At 50.8% G+C, this 23877-nt stretch overlaps 1 protein-coding gene across 1 annotated transcript in view; it reads right to left on the reverse strand.

Annotated features, from left to right (window-relative positions):
• The window catches only part of VAX2 (ventral anterior homeobox 2), a 47416-nt gene extending 23750 nt beyond the window's left edge, over positions 1-23666 (reverse strand). Inside the window, exons 1-2 of the mRNA XM_067533589.1 lie at positions 23378-23666; positions 10093-10280 (exon numbers count right to left, since the gene is read on the reverse strand). Coding sequence (XP_067389690.1) covers positions 10093-10280; positions 23378-23666 — 477 coding nt within the window. The remainder of the gene's footprint in view (positions 1-10092; positions 10281-23377) is intronic.
• Positions 23667-23877: the final 211 nt, after the last annotated feature.

Below are 23877 nucleotides of genomic sequence, written 5' to 3' on the forward strand. Positions count from 1 at the left end.
TATGAGAACCTGACACAACTCTTTACTCATGATGTGATCAGATAGATAGATAGATAGATAGATACATTTTCCAGCCAAGGACTTTACCTCCTTATAAGTTTGTAATGAGCTTATCCCAATGGGGCAGCAATCCTGATCAGAGTCTCTAAACGCTGCCATAATGTAAGTAAATAGCATTAATGACAACAGATAAATGACGAGAAATCTGCCTTGCACTCCCTGTGGTCATTGGGGCTTTGGGAACTCCCAGCTTCCTGCCCAGCTTTTCCCCGCAGCGTGACTGAAATGTATCATTTCTCTCCTCTGCCATTTGGTGGAAGGTTATGACATGCACGTTGTCTGCTTCAAACACGCCGCAACGCCTCGTTTGGAACTTTAACCTGGCACCTTGGGAGCGCATGCGTCTCTGATCTGAATATAGGTTTCTATTCCTTTTAAAGGAAAAGAGAAAAACTAATGCCCCTGTAGTGAGGTGGTGTGGCCTCCCTCTGACCCAGAGGGGGAGGGACCACTCTCTGGACCCAAGTGGGCGGAGCCAGACCAACCTCGCCCCTCCCCCCAGAAGTGGTTAGGCAGGACAGGAAGTATAAAAGACAGGGCCTTCTGCTCAGTTGTGGCTGAGGCAGCGAGGGAGACAGATGCATCCAGCTCGCTCCAGGCTGCTGACTTTGCTACTAGCCCCAGGGACGCCCTGCCCACCAGGGAGACCATGTCTACACAGGTGCTGCTGGGACTGCCGCTGGCCACCTACCTCGGGGTAGAAGAACGACGCTATATAGCTCTGGCCTGTCACAAGGCCAGAGCCCCTACACTGCTGGTTGGCTCTCCGCCTGCCTCAGGGCCCAGAGCCCATAAACTGCTCACTCGCCCTGCTCTGCCGGAGGGCCTGGGGCTATAGACTGCTTATTTGCTCTATCTGCCCAAGGGCCTGAGCTCCATAATGGTGTGTTGCTCCGCCCTACCTGAGGGCTTGAGCTCCATAGACTTGATTGGCTAATTCTCCTGCCATTAGACTGTAGACCTGGTGTCATAATGAGGTGGTATGGCCTCCCTCTGACCCAGAGTGGGAGGGATGACCAACACCTGACTACAGTCCCCAGTGAGGATCTCAACCAATTCTGGGGTTGGGCTTGGGGGAACACCCAAAATATTGCGGATCCAGACCTCAGAAGTACCTCTTGGTCAGAGATAAGATATGCATGGCGTAGAACCTCAGCCGGTGTAAACAGCAGACAATGGAGCCGTGACAACTGACACTAGCCGAGGTGTATAGTAATAACTAGGAATGGACCCGAACCACAAAGTTTGGATCAGGATATGGATGCCAATTTCCCCCAAGGTGTTTGGATTGGAGTTTTGGTTCATCGTCATCTTAATAAAAACCTCAAACGGTCTCAAAATGTGTCTGAGTTTTTGACCCAAATAAAAAAACAAATAGTTTTCATTTCAACGACAAACTTGTGAATTTTCAAAATTTCCATTTTCTGACCAGCTCCTCCTATACTGTGTCTAATACAATGGGGCTTGGATCTCAGCGAGGGTCTCTAGCTGCGAGTGCTTATTAATTAATTATTAATAGCAATGATAATAATACAGATCTATGGGCTTGGTTAGACCCGATCTCTAATCTTTCACGTTCTGACGGTCCACCATGATATGCCACGGAAAATTTCTACTTTTGTTGAAAAACCAAAAGTCTTTGGCTGAAAACCAGAAGTTTTCAGCTTTTCGCCAAAAGGTTTTGTGGTTTCCGATTTTTCAACAAAAAGTTGACTGTTTTGTAGAAAGCAGAAAATTTTCAGAACAAAAATTATTGCCCCAAAACCCCAATTTTTCATTGAAAACCAGTTTTGATGGAAAATTTTCTGCCAGCCCTAGTTGTGACACCCGGAATTAATTTGGGATTCTTGGATAATCCCGTAAGGACAATGTGGACAGGCTGCAGGAAGGTTGCACCCCGTAATCCTAAATTACCCACCAAATTCCCTTGTGACACTGTCTTTCACAAAACATTGTGACCTGTTGGAGTGACGGTGTGCATGGGACCTGTCACAAATGATGCAGTGCCACGGTTCACAAGTTGGCTGGGATAATGAATGCTAACGTTATGTGCTGGAGAATGAATGACTCTATCTACAGGACAAGTAGAACGTGGGCATAGACAGTGCAAGCTTCACACACAGACATTGCCACTTATAACATGCCTCAACTCTGTTCTTGAGTAGCTTCCTCTAGGACTGAGAGAACAGTTCAGACTGTTGGGTCAGTCAATCCTGTGTCTCTTGGGTGAAACGGCCAGCAAGGAGGACAATTATTGCCAATCACAGTGGAGGTTTGAGACTGTGGAGGTCTTTGGAGACATGGACACCCATCCTCTGGGATATTCAACAAACGAGACAAGGGAAGCGCACCAAAAAGATGAGGTATGTGGCTTATGTGCTGTGTCACAAGGGTTCATATCAAACTCCTCTCCAAGGAGAGGGGAAAATGGATCTCATCCTAGAGAATGTGCTGCGAATTGAAGGTTTTGATGCCCTCTATCCATCATGGCTTGTTACACTAGATGGGGAGAGCCCCTTACACACAAATAGCTATACCACAGGATGTTGTAGCAGGAGCAGGAGAGAATGCTGTGAGTTCTAGAGAGCTTTTGTCCTCCTCTGTATATCAATTAAATAACTGCATTTATATCATGGGCCAATGATTTGAACGTTGATCATAATACAGGCTGTCAACATGTCCCAAAAGTCCGTTTAGACAAAATTTGACCCCTCCCCCACTGAGTTTTGACTGAAACAGACCTGTTGATTTTTGTGACAATTTTCAGGTTTCTCAAACAGCTGACTGGAATTTTCCAACAAACAGGATAAGTCGACGAAATTCAGAAATTTTGACTTTTTTTTTTTGGAAATTTCGCCAAACCAGCAACAATTTTTGTAAAATGTCTGCCACACCTGGTATTCTTTTTTCGACCAGCTCGAATCATAACTATTATTTACAGATAAAAGGGGTGGCTATGGGAACGGCCACTTAGGTAAACATCCTTTCAGGGATATAGGATATACAGATTTCTTCCAATACTAATATAATCAAAGACAAGAGGCCTGATCCGGATCTTACTTACACAAGTTTAATACATTTCAAGGCCAGATGGGACCAAGATGATCATCTTGTCTGACTTCCTGCTCTCCACAGGCCAGAGAAGCTGAATCCAGCTGAATAACTTGTGGATTTTTACCAGTTCCTTGACAGACTTCAGATTTATGTTTTTTTATAAGTGAGAGCAGAATGGTTTAGCTATGTAATAATTCTTATTACGTATTTGTAACGTGATAGTTCCCAGGGACCATAGTCATGGACCAGCACCCATTGTTTTAGAAGAAGTCCAGACACAGAACAAAAAGATGGTCCTTACCCAAAGAGTTTGCAATTGAAGTCTTATCTATTCTTATTTTAATATTTATTTATATAACCCCCGCAGTCTCCTGGGTGTTTTACAAAACAAATACAAAGATATGATCCTGGCCACTAAGACTTTACAATCTGAGGCGCCGATCCTACAACATCTGGCCCACATGAGTCGATTTATTCACATGAGTATGTTTAGACAAAATGATTCATGGAATGAGAGTAATCAAAAAGGAGGTGGGTGGGAGGGCAAGAGTCCAATGACGAGGCTGCAAGGTGACTCGGTCTGTGATAGATAATATGTGGATGTATTGTGGGGAAAGCACTTAGTGTTACTAACAGTGCTAATCATCACGCTTTATGGAAACCATCTCAACAGAAGTGAAAACATGAACATAATGGGCCTACGTCTGATCTCACACCAGGTCTGCGCTGTTGTAACTGGTTGCTCTCCGTTTGCACAAGGGTCAATGAGATCGGAACCAGGCTCCGCGTTATCACATTTCCAACTGCATTCTTCTGGAGAAACGAAGTGGTTAAGAGAAGGGTAGGGACACATTGACCTTAGCTTATTATGGTTTCTGTACTTAAAAACTCATTTGGTTCCTCACCTGGATCATAGAATCATAGAAGATAAGGGTTGGAAGGGACGTCAAGAAGTCATCTTATCCTACCCCTGCTCAAAGCAGGACTAACCCCAACTAAAACATCCCAGCCAGGGCTTTGTCAAGCTGGACTTTAAAAACCTCTAAGGATGGAGATTCCACTACCTCCCCAGGTAACCCATCAGGTAATCGTAAATGTGGACATGGCCACGGCTTTGCAGTGGTTTAAAATTAGGCTTTGTTAGAGCCAAGAAGGGAAGAAAGTTCCTACTGGAGTTTTATTAAATGCAGCACTACTTATCTAAGTGCTTCTACCCTCAGGGAGCATAGCCGGACCAGCAAATTAGATTTTGTACCATCAAGAACCACCAAACATTAGCTACCGACGTAATTACATGATGGTCCTTGTTTTCATCACCCTCATGCTCCCTCCCTAACGTTGGTCACTTGTTCATGCGTCTGGTTTAAAATTAGCCCATAAGGCCTGGATCCTCAAAGATATTTAGGCACCTGACACCTATTGGTTTCGAAGGCAGTTAGGCACCTAACCACCTGTGAAGATCTGGGCGTACGTTCTTTGGGTCTTCCTATGCATTTGTACAGCACCTAGCACAATCCTGACAGGAGTCCTGGGGCAGTGCTGTGAAGTGAACACGTGTTTATCGTGAAAGGCAGGCAGATGGAGAGGCTAGTTAGCCATCACACCCTGTTCTGTCACTGTCCGAGGGTCCATGAGGCTGGGATTTTCAAAACAATGTATGGGCGCTCCCACGAGGAGTTAAAGGGGAAGTTTCCAAAGGCACAAGGGGCAGTGAGGTGCCCAGCCCCCACTGTAAGCCAGCGAGAGTCAGGCACCTAACTCCCCTTGGCGCCTTTGAAAATCTCCCACTCAGTCCCTTAGGCTCTTCTGAGGATCCCAGGCTCAGGGTCTGACAATCCCATTCCCCGATGTTTTGCACAGCGTCGCTCTCCTGTGCGTTGCCGAGGGTCCTTTGTGAGGCTGCAGGACACCGAGTGTGGTTGCCGGCCAGTGTTTCCTCAGCTTTCTTGGTGGAGGTTGTTACTGACTCGATGTGAGATTAATTTTTAATGGCGGCGTCTTAATTGCGTTGCTATAAATAGACCCCTGACGTCTGTTTCCGGATTAGCTGCCCTGGCAGAGATGCTTCGAATCACATAGAGGTCTTCAGGGGCCCCATCATCCTCTGTTCCTTGCTCTGGTGCATGCTTCTGGCTCACGCCCACGTGGGGCAGCTCACCGGAGTCAGTGGTGCTCTTGTGAGCGCTGTTTCTTTGCGCTCTGAGATCCTGGTCGACCCCCACATGAGAAAACCCCCGGCGCAGCCAGGAGTCTCCCAAGAGTTTCATCCAGCATCTCGGCCCAGATAGGGGAGGCAGGCTGGGGCATTCCCTGATGAGGATGAGACGAGGGGGCAAGACCCATCCCACCGGAAGGAAGGCCCTGAGATCCACGGGGAAATCCTGTGCACACCAAGACGTCTGCAGAGGAGGCTCGGATCATTTGCCCCCCTCCCCAAGAACTCCCTTCCAACAGCCCCGACACCACCCCCAGCCTCACTCCAGGCGGCGTTTGACTTCCAGCGGGGAGACAACACGGATGTGAGGATACCAATGGGGCCGGTGTTACCTTCCTCAAGGAAATCCCCACGTGGATGGGGGTGGGACGATGCTACAGGGGAGGCCCCCCTCCTCTCAGGAGCACCGTTCCCTCTCCACAGCCCCCCGTGACACTCTACGTTCTTCTCACGAGTTCTGGGAGGTGACGAGGTTGATTATCGGCAGAGGGGTGTTTACGCTTTGGGACTGGATCCAGCATGCTCTGGGGATTATTTTGGGGGCAGTTCCCTGGCCTGTGTTATGCAGGGGGCCAGACTAGATGATCACCATGGTCCCCTCTGGCGTGGGGATCTATGAATCGAGGTGACTGTGAGAACCAGTGCAGCTGCCCGGCAAGATTTCTTTTCATCCTCATTCATGCTGAGTTTGACTTGCATGCCCAGAGCTTGAGAGGCCAGCCAGGGTACCATACAGGCCTGCTATGGACTGAGATCCAGCTCCTTATTGCAACCGGGACATGAGCACACAGGAATGGGTCACTAAAACCCAGCCCTGGGTTTGAATTCATGACCTTGAGAGACCAGGCCACGGAACCCCATGAACAAACCACTCCCCTGCTTCCTTGTCTCTCTGATACCAGAGGATCTGTCAGAATTATTTGCCCTCAAACAAACCTCTGTAGCATTTCAGCCTCCCTGTCTTTGCAATGTTATCACATTTCCCATCTCTCAATGATGCTAAAAATGAGTCATTTTCACCTAATCTCTGAGAGTATGTTGCTTAGAGAAAGCCCTGCTCTGGTGCCAGGAATACAGGGCCAAATTCTGTCCTCATTTACACTGGTGTAAACCTGGAGAGGCTCACTGGAGTCACTTTGGATTGACACAGGTGTAACTGAGAATCTGGCCCTCGCTATACTGGATTATATCCAGCTTCTTGCATCTGCAGCTGTATGAAAAAATTCTCCCTGCTGATCAAACTGGTTTAAAATAAAAAGTCATTTCCATGGATTAGTAAAATAGCCAAACAATTGTGGCTCCCGTCCAGTACGGCTCATGAAAGAGCAGAGGGCAGGGGAAGCAGTTTCATTAGCTGGGAAGAACAGGTGAATTTCCACCTGAAAGAGAGAGATCAAAATCAGTGCACACTTTCCTTCTTGCCCTGGGTTAGTGCTGGGATTTCACCATTTTCTGTGTGAGGGCGAGTAAATTTCATTTTTCTCTAGTGAAATTTGGTCCTGGATCAAACTGATGAATCTGCAGCAAAGGAATATGATGAAGCTTTTCAAGAGGCAAAATTGCCTAGTGGATAGGGTAGACAGGTGACCTGCATTATATACACAGCTCTACCACGGATCTACTGTGTGACCTTCAGCTACTCATTTCCCCATCTGTTTCTCACCATCGTCTACTGATTGTATGCCCTTTGGGGGCAAAGACTCTCTCTTCCTCTGTGCTGGTAGAGTGCCCAGAACAATGGGGTTTGTGATTTAATCGCTGATCCTTTTCATGGATTAGATGGGGAAGGACATGGGTCAGAAGCCCAACGGGGTGGGAATTGGGAATGGCGGAAGGAAAAGAAATGCCGGGAAAAGAACAGAAAGAATTCACAAAACCCGAGATTATGGAGCAATACAGAGAAAGAGGTTGGAGAAGGAAGAGTAATGAGCAGAGGTAGCCATGGCTGTGGGGTGGGGAGTTTTTCTCACTGAGTGATGAATGTAATAACACGGCACAGAACAATTAATAAATAACTAGACGTTTAGTCACTACATAAAAGCCACATCCGCCCCTCGATCTCGGTGCAAGCCTTTCATTGACACCACTGGGCATTCCTCAGGGCACTGCGGGGAATATATCATCCTCAGTTTATCCCCCAGCCTATGGACTATGCTAATGGATGGAATTCAGCTCTCTGCCTATGATGAGATTGACCCCGCCACCCACCCCTGTCCCGGATACACTAGAGGTGGTGGGAAAATATTCCTCTCAATGGTTTTTCAATGAAAAATGAGGTTTCCATCTAAACTGAAACATGTTCCAAACATGTGTCCATTCAGCGACATTGTGTTTCAAAACACGCCCGTCCCTTCTTCCCTCCCTGAGCCTGCCCCAGCCCGGAACACAGAGTTTTGATCATGCTGAAATATTCCATTTCAACACTGCGGAATGAAACGTTTGATTTTTCCTTTTGAAACGGCTTCGTGGAATGAAATTCTCTCTCTTTTTTTTTTTTTACACTTGTTTTTTAAAGTAAAAAAAGGTCAAAACTGGAACAAAATGTTGCCATTTTAGCAAAACAAAACATCTGAACTAACCCAAAACAAATTGGGGTGACGGGGATTTTGTTTTGCATGAAATTTTGTCATTTTGGCCCATTTCAGAATAGAAAATATGTAAAAATGCAAAATTTCCCAGGAACCAGAAAATCCAGTTTCTGTCGGCTGCGATAGACAGATACACAGAGACAGTGTCTAACCCCATCCAAGTGAGTGGGAATCTTTCCACTAACTTCAGTGGCTTTAGGTTGGACATATGGAGAAACAGATTTTCCTCAGACACACAGGAAGTCTGAATCACATCGCTTCTTTGTCTGGTGGCAATAATTTTCGGTTTTCAGTTGCCGAAAACTGCAACATTTTTGTTTTTCAGATGTTGTGACAAAAGCCTGAAAAATTCCAATGAAAACGTACACCGTTTCCTATCTCAGTTTTGTCGTGTTTTGACAATTCTGTCCAAAAAGGGTTTTTAACAGACATTTTTTGACAGTTCTACTTTTCCCATCCACAACAAACGCTTTCCTCTTTTCAGTGACCACACAAGTTAGAACACTCTCCCCTTAACCACACCACGGTTGTGCTACTTCTGGTCTCTTTTATGACCCGAGGTGTTCCAGAGACACAAACTTACCCGACAAATCCCTGATACACAAACAGCCAGCTGAAGGCAATCATTCCCCTGAGCTCCTTAAGGCCTTATCTTGTCGGCTGACCTAGTGTGAAGCATTCAGCAACTTTCAGGATCAAACTTCGTGACTGTGTGTCAGCCAATTATTCAAGTGCCATGAGACAGAGAGTTAAAGAGTGTCCGTCTATAAACTCCCTAGGCACAGATCATCTTATCTTAGCACCCACATGAAAAAGGTGAAGGCTAGCATCACGATGAAGCAACACACTTGCTGTCAGAGAGGCGTTATCGATGAAATCAGGCGTAAAGCCAATGCTCCTATACACACCCCTTCGATACATCACCTGCCAACTGCAGAAATAGTGTCCTCTGCAAATATTAGCTGCCCAGAGTCATATGGTAGATTAGAGGCTTTCTAAAGTCCTTAGAGAAAGTCTTTGCTTCCAGCAATAACACCTCTTACAGGGTTCAATCATCAAGGCCAGTATCGTCAAGGGGGCAGTGTTAAGGTTGTTTAGGGGATCATAACGGAGACTTTCCAAAGTCTGAGTTTCTTGTGGGTTTAACCTTAACAGTGAATTTCTAGCCTGTCAATGGATGCTTTTGGTAACATCCTTACAATGATTCTTACTTTTATGTCACTAGTATGGACTTTTAACTTTACCTTCAAGGTTTTATCTGGGAATGGCTTTATAACTCACAGGTGCATGATGGGTACCTGCCAGATTCCCAGCAGTATTCCTTCTCCTCCCAAAATTGTTCAGTTCCTTTTGGGAACCTCAGACTCTTAGGATGAGCTTCCCCTGAAAGTTAACACTGATTAACTGTCTCACGTCCTCTTCCTGAGGCAGGTCCAGATAGATTATAATAGCCTACTACTACTAAACCAGTAATGGAGCTGCTCCTTTAGCTCACGTGGCAGAATTCCAGGCTCTTGATGTGACGGTCCTGGGTTCAAACTCTGGTGATAACGGTGGGTGGGGATGGTACCCAAGCAAGGGAAATTGATTGAGGAAGATGCATACATGCCTCACCCTAACAGGTGACCATGCTCAGTGCACCAGCGGTAGATGATTGCCCCCAAACGCAGCAGTGGGATGCTCAGTGCCTCCTCCAACTCCAGCTGATATCAGCAGGAGCTCATCACCTCTCAGTGCTATTAGGGCTTTTGGGCTCCACATAGCCCTGACTCTCCATGGTGCCCGGTGCTTGTTTGTGAGCCCCCTCCCCGTTTGTTCCCTTACATTTGGCATTGCTATCACTGCCTGCATCACTCACACTCCCAGGGGACTCCTCACGTCCAGCCGGCAGGTAGGGGCTGCTGATTAATTGGAGGATTCAGTGCATCAGCCTCTTCTCAGGACCCAGCCTGAGCAGCCAGCCTGGGCCCTGCAGATCTCCAGTGTGGCAGTGGGGCAAGAATCCTTTGAACACCAACACACCCAGGCCCTGGAGCAAAACAGCTGGAGCCCTGGCACCCTAGCACTCCAGAGAGCTGCGCTGGCGGTTGCACAGGGACATCCTGCGTGGTCTGCAGGGACCCTGCCCCCCATGCAACGTGCCCAGGAAGAGCCGTCAGAGCCCTGGCTTCTTACCTGTGTCTCTGATAGGTTGAGCTGTCTCGCTAACTCGGTCCTCTCCCTGCCGACGACATACTGGCACCGCTGAAATTCCAGCTCCAGCCTGTACAGCTGCTCGGCTGTGAACGAGGTTCGGGTCCTCTTGGGCCGGTCCAGATCCAGCCCTTTGGGGAGAACAATCTCTCGGATCGTCCCTTTGGCATCTGTAAGTAACCGCAAAGAAGAGCAGCGTGAAGAAAAGGCTCCCATTCTCAGGAGACAGGGGCAGGGGGTCCAGAGATCGCGTAGCAAGAGGTCTCTTAGATTCTCTGCCCAGTTCCAACTGGCTGGGCATAACAAGAATGCCAGAGCACCCTGCCCAGACTCTCTGTCCGGAAACTCAGCCCTTAAAAGCACAGTCCCCAAAACCACACGGCAGAGCTAAGGAAAAGGACAAACCTGGGTATGATCCCTTCTGACCTTAAAGTCTAAGTGTCTGAGCTATTCAAAAGAAGCCAGTTATTTGGGGTGGGGGGAGCTTGGAAAAAAAATAAATGTTTTTAAATCCAGCCTGGTGGCCTTTCTGGAAGATGCTTCAGACAAACACATGTTAGTGAGCTCAGTGCAGGGATAAGTGGGGGAAATTCTCCGGACTGTTACACAGGAGGCTAGATAATCTAGTGGTCCTTTCTGTGTTTAAAATCTATAAATTATGGAGGGAAAATATCAGAATTTCCCATAAAAATGTCTTGATTTTCAGATGAAAAACTTAAACTGGAAGCAGAAAAATATTCATCTTTTTAAAAGTGGTTTTGGTCAAAAAAAATTGTGTTTTCTTGAAACCAGAAATTTTGGTACAAAAAAAAATGAAAATACTTCCAGTCCACTGATTTTTTTTTAAGACCAAAAGCATTTGTAGTTTTCCATGCTGCCGGCCATCTTGGCGCTACAAGATCTTGTGAACCTTTTGGAACGTACCGGAGACCCCTCCAGGACCACTGACGGCAACAGGCGGGGAACGCACCCCGCACCTCGCTGAGTCGGACCTGAGGTGAGTTTAGGTCATGGGAGAGAACATTCTAACCCAGGTCAGGAGTGAGCAAGGGCCAGCACCCATGTCTTTTGCACAAACTCCACTGTCAGGCTCTCAATCCATGCGTCTAACTTCAGACACACTATCGTGATACATGGAATGAGTCACAGTCTGTTTTAAATAGCAGACGTTGATAGAGAACAGCTATAAACTACAGACGCCAACTAGCAGGCTTCGACCCAGCTTGGTTTCTGACTTTGCTTCCCTTGTTTAGCAGGGACCAAACCCTGTCTGGAATTTTATACCAGGGGCTCTCAACCTGCAGGAGCGTGAACAGGTGTCTGGGAGTAGTAACCACCCAGTCCTTCCCATGTTGTGCTAACTGGGAGCTAGCTACATCCTCGCACTCTGGGCACGGAGGGGAGCAGCAAAGTAAAATGGAGCTCACTTAAAAAACCGGGTGATCTTGCAAGCCTTCCACATGCAGCGTCCAGGAAGTTCTCAGCATGAAGGGTTTGTGAGGCCAGGGCCAATGTTAGCTAAAGCCATCCTTCCGAAAAACCCCACAAAGGGTGAAATTCACCCCTATGCAAAGGGCTGGCGTGTAACACGTACAACCCTGGAAAGGGCTTAAGTGGGACACAAGTGTTACGTATCCCTTGCACTGGTCCTCTGTACAGGGAGAATTCCCCCTCCCCCCCCCCCGAGAGATATCTATGATCAGCTCTAAAATTGTTCTACAACAGTAAAGCCATCAGCAGCTAGTGGTAAAGGTCCTAGTCAATTTCCCTTTTCATTGGCCTGATGAGGAGAGTACAGTGCTCACATCTCATTTGATTACATTTTCATTATTGACAGAGTGCCAAAAAACACTCTGTGCTAGGCAGACTTATAAGAGGTGGTGAGTGGACAATACCTGGGCAATTTTCCTGCAAATATTCCCTCGAATTATAAATGGCACTGGGCCCGTGTTCACTCCCCTTCCTCGGATATTGGACTAAATGTGTTTCCTGGAAAAACTGTTCCTGGGAATGGCCCATGCTGAGCAAACACCAACAAATATTGATGGACAGAAAATGTTGAACTCAAGATCATGAACATTCGTGCCAGAAACCTGGCTCTAAAATTACACTCATCCACCCAGGACACAGGAGCAATACAATGTGACTAGAAATCCAGATACCTTGGAGGCACCCAAATACCTGAGACAGGAAGAGAAAGAAGGGACTTATCTCTAAGATCAAGCTAAATATTTGTTCTGTGAAGCACATAGTGCATGGGGGTGGGGAAAGGGGACCTGTAATTAAAGAGCTAGAGAGAGGTGTTAGAGAGAGAGAGAGAGATCTGTGTATGGGGACGGGAGATCTATGCCATCAATCAAACTTTAGCAACCCAAGCTTGTATTTTGAGCCCCTAACTTATTCAGCGCTTACAGTAAACGGCTCTCGCGTGACCTGCAGCCCAAGCATTGGTCCCAGAAATCACCTGCTGAGCAAAAAACAAATTGTGAAAATAAATAAATAAGTAAAAATCCCAAGCTGCTCCGGACAGCCGTGAAAGAGGCTCCGGCCCCTGAATACTGAGCTCATTATGGAGGACTCCCCCGGCTCTCCTGTGGAGACATGGCCCCTTCCCCAGCACGTCTGCAATCTAGCGCAGACACACGCAAACCAGGCCCAGTTTCTCTGATGAAGTACGCCTGCTTGTGTCACGCAGCTGGTGGAGCCTGGGCCTAGAGTTTGTGTCGTCAGCCTTTGGAAGATACGCACAGTGCAGGGGAATAAATCCTCTGACAGTGCTGAGCTGCCCATCGCCCTCCCTCCTTGCTGCTGGCCCAGAATGGGTGGCCAGGGCCTTCTGCAGGCCCCTGAATGCCACGCTGGCTCCGCTGGGCAGTCGATGTAACCTGGAGCAGCCTGGGATTGTCACGTGGCACGCAGCCAGACTGGGGCGAGGGAAGAGAACAAAAGCCATCTTTGCTGCGCTCCTTCCCAAGCTGTGCTGGGCACTGCCGGGCTGAGCACCCGGGCCATACTGGGCATCGGATGCTAGGACAAGTGGGAAGCTGGGTGGGAGCATGGCTGCAGCTCTGCAGACAGAGCATGCATGGAGCAGGGAGATGGATGTTACAGTTAAATATTACAGTAAAAAGCATCTCTGAGTCGCCTACACATTTCTTCTTATTAATTGTTATGAGTCTGGTTTCCAGTCCAGGCCCTGGCGTTTGAACAAGTAGCTTGCTCTTCCTGGGTGACCCAGGCGGGGAGGAGAATGGAAAGCCAGCAAGGCAGGGCAGAGGAAGGGGGCAGGGGCTCAGGGGGCAGACAGGCGAGGGGAGTGTGATGATGCTGGGCAGGGAGCGATGGAGGGACGTGGGGCATGGGAGTACGGAAAGGCGAGAGCAGGTGAGGCAGGCGTGGAAGTGGAGTGGGGCTGAGGAGGGCTGGCCAGGCTAGGTGTGGAACGCTAGAGGCTGTCCTAGGAGGGGCGGTGACGGGTGCACTGAAGTGGCCATCAGGGGGTGCGTTGCTCTGGCCTCTTTTTTGGCGAGTCTTCTAAACTTTCGTCTCCAGGTTTCTGAAGCTGTAACAAACTCCTTCCAGGGGAGCAGGCGTTCCTGCCACAGACCACGAACCCAACTGGCTTTGGTGGGTAGGGTGACCAGACGTCCCAGTATTAGGGGCTTTTTCTTATATACACCACTATCCCCCGCCCCTCCCTCTAAACAAAAAAAGGGTCCCAATTGGTCATGCTTGCTATCTGGTCACCCTGTCGGTGGGTCCTCGTCTAGCCTCTCATTTGCAAGAAAAGATTGGCCCTGAGCTTTCGGTATATGGTGGCAAGTCCTCCTTTCCAGCATTAAACCGAGGGTTGCCAATTTTGGTTGGGGCTGGGGGGAGGAGTTGAGAGCTTTGGGGAGCCAGACGTCCCCCTCTTCCTACCCCCATGCCGTCTGGAGCAGGAACTGCGTCGGACCTGGATGACCAGCTCCCGAACGATCGGCCTTGGCACAGGAGGTTTCGCTGATTTGTCCAGTTGTCTCCAGAATCGTCTCCCAGCCCTGCCACCAGCCCCAAAGCCCTTGTCGGCTGAGATGGCTTTAACCCGCAGATTCTCAACCTTTTCAATACCGGGGACCAGCTTGCTGCCTTCCTAAACTGTGTCAGCGAGATCTCAGGGACCAGCGCCGGTCCACAGGCCGGTCAGTGAGAAACACTGCTGTAACACACTGAAACAGCGACCAGGGGGGAATATGGTTATAGGGCAAAATCACATGGGGAAATTGGCAGATCCTTTCCAGCCACACCTGCAAAAATTCCCTACTCATATGCACACTAGATGCCACCTATTTGTGTTTGGTAGGTACAGTTACAGCATTCATACCCACATATAGGCAACACACACTCATTGTGTATGTATCTGTATACCGATTCATATCAGAGAGACAAGGCGGATGACGTAATATCTTTTATTGGGCCAGCTTCTGTTGGTGAGAGAGACAAGATCCAGACAAAGAGCTCTGTGTAAGCTCAGAGCTTGTCTCTCACCAGTGGAAGTTGGTCCAATAACAGATATGACCTTGTCCAGCTGGTCTCTCTAATACCCTGGGACCACCATAGCTACAACAACACTGCATAATATTTTATGGCATATATACATATATTTATATGGTACCTAAATATACACATTTGTGTATATACACAAGTATATTTGTCAAGGGGAGGGCAAAAAAAACCAACAAAAAAACCAAGCACTTCAAAGACACTCTCAAAGCCAACCTGAAGCAACATTGACATAAACTCATGGGAAACCCCAAGCCTTCAACTGACCAAAATGGAAAAGGATGCCAGTATTCTGAGATCCAACAGAGACACCAGGCAACGGAGAAGTGGGAAAGGAAGAAAGAACGTGCTGCAGCCCAACGTAACGATCCAGATCCCTCCCTTCCTTTAGGAAACGTCTGCCCCAGCTGCGGCACGGTCTGTGGATCCGGGATAGGTCTCATTCCTCACCTGCGGATGCGCCAGCAATAAGCAGCTATCATCTGACTGGAAGACAATCAACCTCGGATTCCGAAGGATCGCCGGCCACATATGTATATGGTACACGTTCAAGATACACATATTTATATATAGGATAGATAAACATGCTGATGATATATGTACTATACGTGTGTGTCTGTGCGTGCACACATATCCAGATATAGGCCCAACATGTCAGAGCCCCAGTGACGGTTCCATGCCCCAGATTTGTAGCAGTTACAAGCAAATAAACTCAGGTGCTGAATTTACATACATACATATATATACAAGGTGTGTGTGTGTGTGTGTGTGTCCGTGCATGCATATATATATGTGTGTGTGTGTCCGTGCATGCATATATATATATGTGTGTGTGTGTGTGTCTGTGCATGCATATATATATATATATATATCTGTATGTAAATCAGTTTGTGTGTGTTACAGTGTGTGTATCATGGACAGAGAAGGTATATACAGTATCTTAAACATAAATCTGTATTGCACCATAACACTCCACAGCCCTTGGCTGTAGTGCAGACAGGGCCAGAGGGAAAGTTGGCAGGCAGTCTCTGGGAAGACCAGGCAATGTCTTATTCGTTCATGTCTTTATCTGGCTTCCCTCACCTGTGTTCGTTCTAACCCATGCCCTGAAAGGGTGGATTTCTCCCGCAGAAGCAGAACCCCCCGCCCCTGCTCCCCAGATCAGGAGGTCAGGCCCCTGGCTGGGATATTGTAGACCTCTTTGGTGATCATTTCTAACCAAGCTCTGTCAGATATACGAACGGGGTGTGTGTTTGCCGGCGGTTTTTCTAATGGGGGTTCTTTGGATCCTGTTGCTTGGTGAAGTCCCGCTTCTTCCCCTGTGTCCCATGCACCAGGAACCGCGCTGAGCTTTCCCTGAGGAAGACGGTGGACGTGGGGCGGTGGAGGAGGCAGTGGGGGTGAATGTGGGATCGCTCCTAAAGGTATGGGATCCTCCCTCCCACACACGTCTCCGGCTCTTATAAATAAACAAACACACCCAGGCGCTGAGATTAGCCTCTCTCCTCCCTCCAGCTCACCTCCCGCTCGCTTCAGCGCACAAGCACCGAGCCTGCAGGTGCAAAATCTAGGACCCCCGCCCCCACCCCCCAAGTAGCTTTTTCTTTAACGACTCCAGGCCAGCGAAATAGCGCGCGGCTCCTTTAAGAGCAGACAATGCGCCCATTGGGCCTGCTAATGAATCTCACTCCCCAGGACTGACAGCGCCGTGCATCTTCGCAGCTCTTCCGCGGCCGGCCCTGCTCGGCTCGGCTCGGCTCGGCTCGCTCGCCGCATTGCACAGGCCCGGCGCTAAACCCCCCCGCCCCGGGGTCTATGTTTAAGCAGTTTTTTTCCCTTGTCCACAGGCGCCTTCCCAGGTCTCCGCAGGCCCGTCACAGCGATGCAAGCAGTGTTTTACAGCCCGGCCCGGGTACCTCCCCTGTCTATTGCAGCGCTGAGACTGTGGGAGAAGGGCCGGGATTCGCAGCAGAACAAAAAAGTTCGTTGCACTTTGCTGCTCCCAGATCCGACACTCGGGGGGGTGAAGCCTGCAGCGTGGAGAAACTCCCGGGCTGCACATGTACGGTTGTCTAGCGGGAAATACTGACATTGCACGCCGCCTCCACACGCGAAAATAGCACGGGTTGCTCTGTTCATCTGCTGTTCGGACAGTCCGTCCCGTGAATCCAGGCTGCGCGCACAGATTTATACACAAGGCCATAAATGCACAATGCATACACAGATACACAGCTACACGCGTTGCATCTGCACGCACCTCCGCACACGCGGGTTTCCTACGTCCATAAACACACACAGCAAAGCAAAGCAAGCACACGTGTGGATTTCTGCAAGTCACAATCCTTTTACAAACACAGCCTCCTCCCCGGTTTGGAAAATCCGTTCTTGGAAATGCTGCTCTGGAAGAGCGAGCTAGCCCGACGCAAATAAACACCTGCCTCTCTGTTACCCGGGTCGGGTTTGGTTGGAGTGGCTGGAAATGCACGCACAGAAAGCAAAGAAAGAGCCCTGCTTCCAACACACGCGTGTGTTCTGCAAAACCCGAGCGAAATACCTTCTTGGAAGACGCCGGGCCGGGCCGGGCCGCTCTCGCTCGCTCTTTCTCCAAACGCGGCTGTATTCGCGTGGCTTGTTGACCCTTTTTCACAGAAATCACAAACCCGCCCGGGTCTGCAGCCGCTGGAGGAGCAGCGGACACGGCTGGCCCTCGGCTCCGGCCGGCTCGGCGCGCTGCGGCTCCGCGTTCGGCCCTCCCCGGATTGCAAAGCGATCCGCTTCGGGCTTGGCCCGTTTTCTTTCGACCGAGCAAAACCAGCTCTACGTGGATGTTATTTACCGGTCGGTTTTTACACGAGAGATGCGAGGCTCGATCATTGCGGGGACTTTAAAACAATACGGAGAGACTCCTGCGGGAGTTGGGATTGTTTTTAACGGGAGAAATGCGACCTGTCGTTTTCGTAGCTTTAAGAACCGGTGGAAATGGTTTATCGCCAACGAGTCTTTGTGCTGTTGGCGGGCGGGACTGCCCGGACAGTGAGGCGAGTTTAAAGAGTTGTCTGGAAAACAAACCCCGCTCTTCTGAGACAGGCTGCTCGCACAGACATGGCTTTGGCAAGTCCACGAGCTCAGAAACCCGGGCAAGGTTTCCCCGCGCGTCACACAAAGCTGTGTAACAGCCGTCCCACAACACACCGTGGGAATAGTCAGCCTCTGTAGGATGCGTGTGTGACAGGGACAGGCTTAGTCGGAGACGGAGCTTTCTCTTCTTTCCCTTTTTATTTGGAAAGCAAAAATGAAGATGATCAAAAAAACCTGAGAAATTTCGTTCTTTTCTCCCCTCCTCCCCCCAGCTGATCGCACGCCCCGGGGTTTTTAACAGGGGTTTCTCCCATTTATCAACACGCCGCAGATAACCTCAGAAAACTTCTTCAAACAATGTTCTGTCTGATACGCCGCCGTGTCTTTATTAAAGGAAAATAATATAATCATCAGAACAAATGACGGGTGGCATAAAGTCCCATCGTTTTTAAAAGAAGTGCATTAAATAGAGTCAGGTGATTCCCACGGACGATAGATACAAACCCCATACGGTTCGGGCCGTCCCCTCCCACTCTGCGCCCCGAGTTCAATGTCAAGTTTTTCCCGGCCCTAGAGAAACATTTTCTCCGCTGCTAAACGAAAAGGGGCGCTGGGTGTGTCGCAGGCCGCTCCTGCGAGGAATCCCGAGCCCTGCCCAGAAACCCGCTCACCCACTGCCCGGGCCAGCGCCTGGCGCATTTCCCTGGGTTTGATTATGTGGGTGGCCAGCGCCCCGGCTGCGCGGGACAGGACAGCTTCTCGTCAGACGTTGTTAGGTCCGGAAAACCCGCCCATGTTTAGTTCACGATCCTCCGCTGCCTTGGCTGAATTGTTGGTCTCGATTCCTTTTCGGGGGGCCGAGGAGGAAGCGAGCCAGGCACTGCTGGCCGAAGGCGGGCGGATGCTCTGTGCGGGCCCGGAGCGCGGAATCCAGCTCGGCCGGTTGCGCCGCTGCAAACGTCTCTATTTTAAGCGCCAGGATGACACCGGTATTTTCCAATTTTGTGCTTCTGCCACCATTTTGTCCCCGCGGTGGGGGAAAGCCGCAAAATGGTGGAGCCCTGACATTTGGGGCCAGCAGCCCCCCCCCCCCAGGCCCATCGCCCCCCGGGAGCCAAGGGGGGCGCGCAGGAAAGCCGGATTCGGCTGGGCCGGCTTTGCTCTTTCTTCCCCTCCCTCCTGGGCCTGTTCGGACCGCCGCAAACCCTCTGGCCTTTGCACCTCTCCTGCAAGATCCTTGCCCACTCCCCGCCTGAATCCCACCCGTGGCGGGGCCAGGCGAAGCGCTGCTCCACCCCTGCGCGCACCCCGCTTTGCCCCTGCGCGTAGTTCCGCGCTAGGCCGCCGGGCCGCAGGGAAAGGGGGGAGACACCTGCTAACCTCAGGCTGACCCCAGCTTCTCCCGGGGGAGCCCTGGCTAGCCTAGGCCCGGCGCCGGCCGCCGTGCAAACGCCCCAGCGCCGGGGCCTGCCGAGCCGCGCAGGGCCGGGACGGGCGCGGATTTTCAGCCGCCGCGCAATCCCCTCGGTCGCCCTGGGGGCCCGGGGCCAGGCCCTGCTGCGCGGGGACAGGAATTGGTCTCTCGCCCCCTTGCTACCGACGCGTCGCTGCCCGCTTGTTTGCCAGGCTTACAAAGAGGAGGGTGAGGAATACAGGGCCGCCGCTACCGCCCTCTGCCACCCTTCGGCTCCGCTGCCCCCCATCCCAAGACAAACACGGACCCCCCCCCCCCATCACCAGCGAGCGCTTCCCCTTCCCTCCCCCCCACCAGGAGGAAGCGCGTTGTAGGGGTGAATAATAACTAATCACCCCTCCCCTCCCCCTGGTCTTCACTAGCCATGGGAACGGGCTGCATAGATGTCCGTAGGGGTAAACTTGAACCCCCCCCCCCCGGAAGTGTTGCTGATCCCCCTTTTATGCACGGGGAAACTGAGGCACGGAATGGCTCAGGGTTTCATCATGGCAGCCACAGGACGGAGGCCGGCCTCCTCACCCGACCCATTCGCCTTCCAGAGCCAGGGGGAGAAGCGGGTGGGCCCGGATCCGGGCTTGGGGGCGGCTACCCACGAAGGAGCCAGCAAGTCCAGTCGGCTGTAGGGAAAGAGGAGCCATCCCGCCCGATCAATTGCTGCCCCCACAGACAGAAAGGCGGCAACAGACGGGGGTATCTCTGCCCCCCTGCCCCATATCGAATAGTGGGGGGACCAGGGAAGGGCAGGACGGACAGGACACCACGTCCAGCCACTTACACACAAAGATTCATGGCCGCCCCCGTGTCCCGGTGTTCCCGGGTCGTTACACAACTGTTGCTAGAGAAGGGGTACATATAGCTAGCCCCTCCGTGCTGTGTGCGGGTGTAATTCAGGGACACACACATATCCGGGTGTCAGCCTGTGTCCCTGTGTAATATATAGATATGTGTGTATATCCATCTGTACACCCACAGCTCTTCTCTCTGTGTATCTCTAGATAGCTATTTATGTACACACACACTCCTGTGTGTACACACACTCCTACACACATGGCAATCTGCGGCGAAAGATGTGGAGTTTCTTTGGATTCGTGCATTACATGCCGGGTTAGCAATCTATGGCCATAGCTAGTTTGCTTCTGTGTGTATATAAACTCCACGCAGCCTTGGCGATATCTGACCATCTCCATTGAGTTTCTGTGCACACATGCACACTCAGCAATACAAGGCGATATCTGTGTATATACACACTGCAAACACGGGCAGCGAGCGAGGCGGGCTCCCATTTCATTTTTTAAATCATTTCTTCAGCGAACACTGGTGTTTATTGTCAAACATTTTTTCTTTGTATTAATTAAAATATTCACGGTTGCTTGGGAAATTTTGGGGGGCAGACAAAAATTATTGACTGACAGTAGATGTTGAGATTCGACTAGTTAAATCTCGATAACCATTAAAACACAAATTGTCGCCAGCACACGTCCACCTCCGCAAAGGAAATATCCTTAACGCAAACTCCAGTAAGTTTGCAAACCGCGTTTTTCTTTTTGCGCAGCTCTACATTTTATTTCTATTGTTGGAAATATTTTCCCCTTGGTTTGTGTGCATCGCGAAACTGGATCTTCACTGACACAGGTCTACACACACACACCAATACACAAATTCATCCTTCCGTGTATAAATACATGGCGATTTATATTTTGCTTTTGTCTATATAAACACTACATACACATTTATGGCTCTAGATATTGTTTGCGTGTATACACACAGCAGCATAGGGGGATGTGTCTATATATTCAGACGCGCACATCTCTTCATACACACGTACCTATTTTATACTTTACTACCTGTATTCCATATCCCCGCACAACCACTTACAGACACATACACACACTCCTCTAGTTACAACATATCCATATGCACATACCATGTATATCGCACATATTTGTCCATCTGTGTGTTTATCCGTGGATAGATGGATAGATAGATAGATAGATCACAGTCTGTGCACAGATTATATTTCCATAAATACACAGTAAATAATATATGGCTACAGATAGATAATCCAAAGCGGGGGTTCAGTCTGAAACACGTATAAATAAAACCCCACACGCCTCACCCAGAGAAATATAACGCCGCAGAACCTAAGATTTTCGTCGTGTTGGTAGCACTTTGCGCCCCATTTTTTTGGCATTATTTGTATCTGAGTAATTTCAAGCAAAGGAGCAGATCTGGCAGGAAAAGCTCCGTGACACGCGGATCTTACAGAAAAGGGATTATTGTCCAATTGGGGGGTGGTTTTGATTTGTTTTGGCCGAGGCACAAAACAAAAGTGGAGTAAGAATTAGAAATGTCCGAGGCTTTTTCTAGCATGCCTCGGCATCGTTTTGGGTGCTGTCAAATCTCTGAATCTCTTTTCTACTTTCCCAGCCTGCGGCGGAGGAGGGGGAAATTTGGCCACCTTCACCCGGCTTTGGCCAGAGATTTTGCTAATTTAACCCGCCAACAAACAAGCGTAAAAACAGTTTCGCGTGATTTCCTTTCTCACACCAGATCACTGTCTACTGAAGCGGAGGGCGCTTTATGTTTTCGAGGGGTCTTAAAATGAAAGGCCGGGTCGGTTTATAATTCTACCGGGGGTTTGGAAAGAACAAAATTAAACCAAAGCGATTTCGGAGGAATAATAATAATAATAATAATTGATAAAAGCCCAGAAAGGAAAGGAGCTGGATCTGCATATTGCTGGATTTACAAAGGGAGGCAAGACAACGGATCTCTCGCAGTCTGCTCTGCCCAGCCTATTTCCCTCCTTCCAAGCCCTGCTGCCATGTTAACACAAAACACAGGCCAAAATAAAATAAAAAAAGAGGCTTTCCGAAATAAATATCCTGGGTGGATGGCAGCGGCCCCCCTCCCGCAGGACAGGCCGTTTTCTGGCCGTTAGCGATGGTTGCTTTGAATAAACCCAGTCAGAGGAAGAGAGACAGACGAGCACGGCTTTGGTGGCCGGAGCCCTGCGTGAATCCATTCACACACAGACAGACATCTCTCTCCCTGCTCCTATCCTGCGGATCTCTCCGCTCCTGTCTCCCAGCGCCGAGAGGCGTCGTTCGAATAAAGGCTTGGAAAGATGGATTTATTTTAGTAGGCCAAGTGCTATTAAAAAAAACAACAACAACCACCACCCAACCCTCTTAACTCGCTGATGCTTCCATGACGCTTTTTTCCTGCGACAAATGCTTAGAGCCCCCCCTCCCCCCCCGGAATTATTTCTCTGCCTATTTCTGGGAGAAGGGTAGAGCTGAGGTTTTAGGGGACCCTCCCCCCACCAAGAGTGGACGCATCCCGGGGACGAGGGTTTCAAAGAGAAGGAATAAAAGCGACTGGCCGGGGGGCAGGAAGGCAGGACGGTGTGTGTGTGTGTGTGTGTGTGTGTGTGTGTGTGGGGTGTGCAGGTCCTGATGCATCCACTGGCTTCAGAGATTGCAACCCCCCCCCCCGCACCCCTTTCCCCACGTTGCAAAACCCTCTCCCAAATACACACCCAGCTTCCCACATTCCTCAGCGAAGCACCTGCGAGCTGGGCCCCAGGACGGGGGGTTCCGGGGCTGCTCGGGGCAGCTGACAAGCAGGGACTCCCCCGCCCCCACCTCGGCCCCCAGCATCCTCCTCTTGGCCTCGGCCCTCCGTGAGCGAAGGGAGGCGGCGGAGAAGCAGCGGAAAGGGGCCGGGAAGGAGGCAGCCGCCCTCGCTCGGGCCCAGTTCGCCTGACACGTACCAAAGCCACACGCCCGGCGTTTTCCCCCTGCCGGGGTTGGGGATGGGGGAGGTGGGAAGGGAGCGGACGGGCCCCGGGAGCAGGGAACGGGGAGGATTGGAGGCTATGGGGTGGGGGAAGGGGGGTATTGTTGTTTGAGGGGGGTTGGGCAAAGGAGTTGGGGCTCGGGGCTGTTCGGTGGGGGAAGAGAGCGGGGCTCGAGGCGCTTTACATGGGGCAGGGGGTGGAGATGGAATTGCCCGTGAGGGCTATTGGAGGCAGGGCTGGGATGGGGGTTCAGGGGATGGGGGAACAGGAGATGGGGTGCAGGGAATAGGTTGGGGTGCAGGGGAAGGAACGGGGTGCAGGGGCTGCGACCTGAGGGCTGGGCTGGGGGCCAGGGCCGTGCTCCCCCTTACCTCGCACCAGGATCCGGCGGCAGTAATCCGCTTCTCCTCCCCCGGACGGGCTGTCGCTCTCCGGGGCGCACTCCTTGGAAGAGCCGGGGCTGGACGCCGAGGTCCCCGGGACATCCTTGAATCCGTGGCCGCCGCCGCCGCCTCGCAGCGCGCTCTCCAGTTCCCCCCGGGCGCTGCTCTTCCCCCGGGCCGGCTCCGGGGCGCCCGGCTCCCCCAGCAGCAGGGGGTTTCTGCCGGCCTGGGCCCGGCCATCGCTCATGTCTGTGGCGGCCGCGGAGAGATCAGACATCAAGAGGCGGAGAGCCGGACAGGGGGCGGGGGCGGGGGCGGGAGGGGGGGGGGCTCCTCTCTTGCGGCCCCCCAAGACCAGGCGGGGATCAGCGCCCTGGCACCGGCCGGCGGCGGCCCCGGGGTGCAGCGAAGGGGCCCTCCCCCAGGGCGAGCACCATGGTCGGGGAGACCCAGCTAGGTCCCGCCCCGTTTCTTGTGCTCTCTCGCCC

The sequence above is a fragment of the Emydura macquarii genome, unplaced genomic scaffold, assembly GCF_026122565.2.
Source record: "Emydura macquarii macquarii isolate MOO-44397 ecotype Brisbane River unplaced genomic scaffold, CSIRO-AGI_Emac_v2 contig_3345, whole genome shotgun sequence".
In the NCBI taxonomy this organism is placed as follows: Eukaryota; Metazoa; Chordata; order Testudines; family Chelidae; genus Emydura; species Emydura macquarii.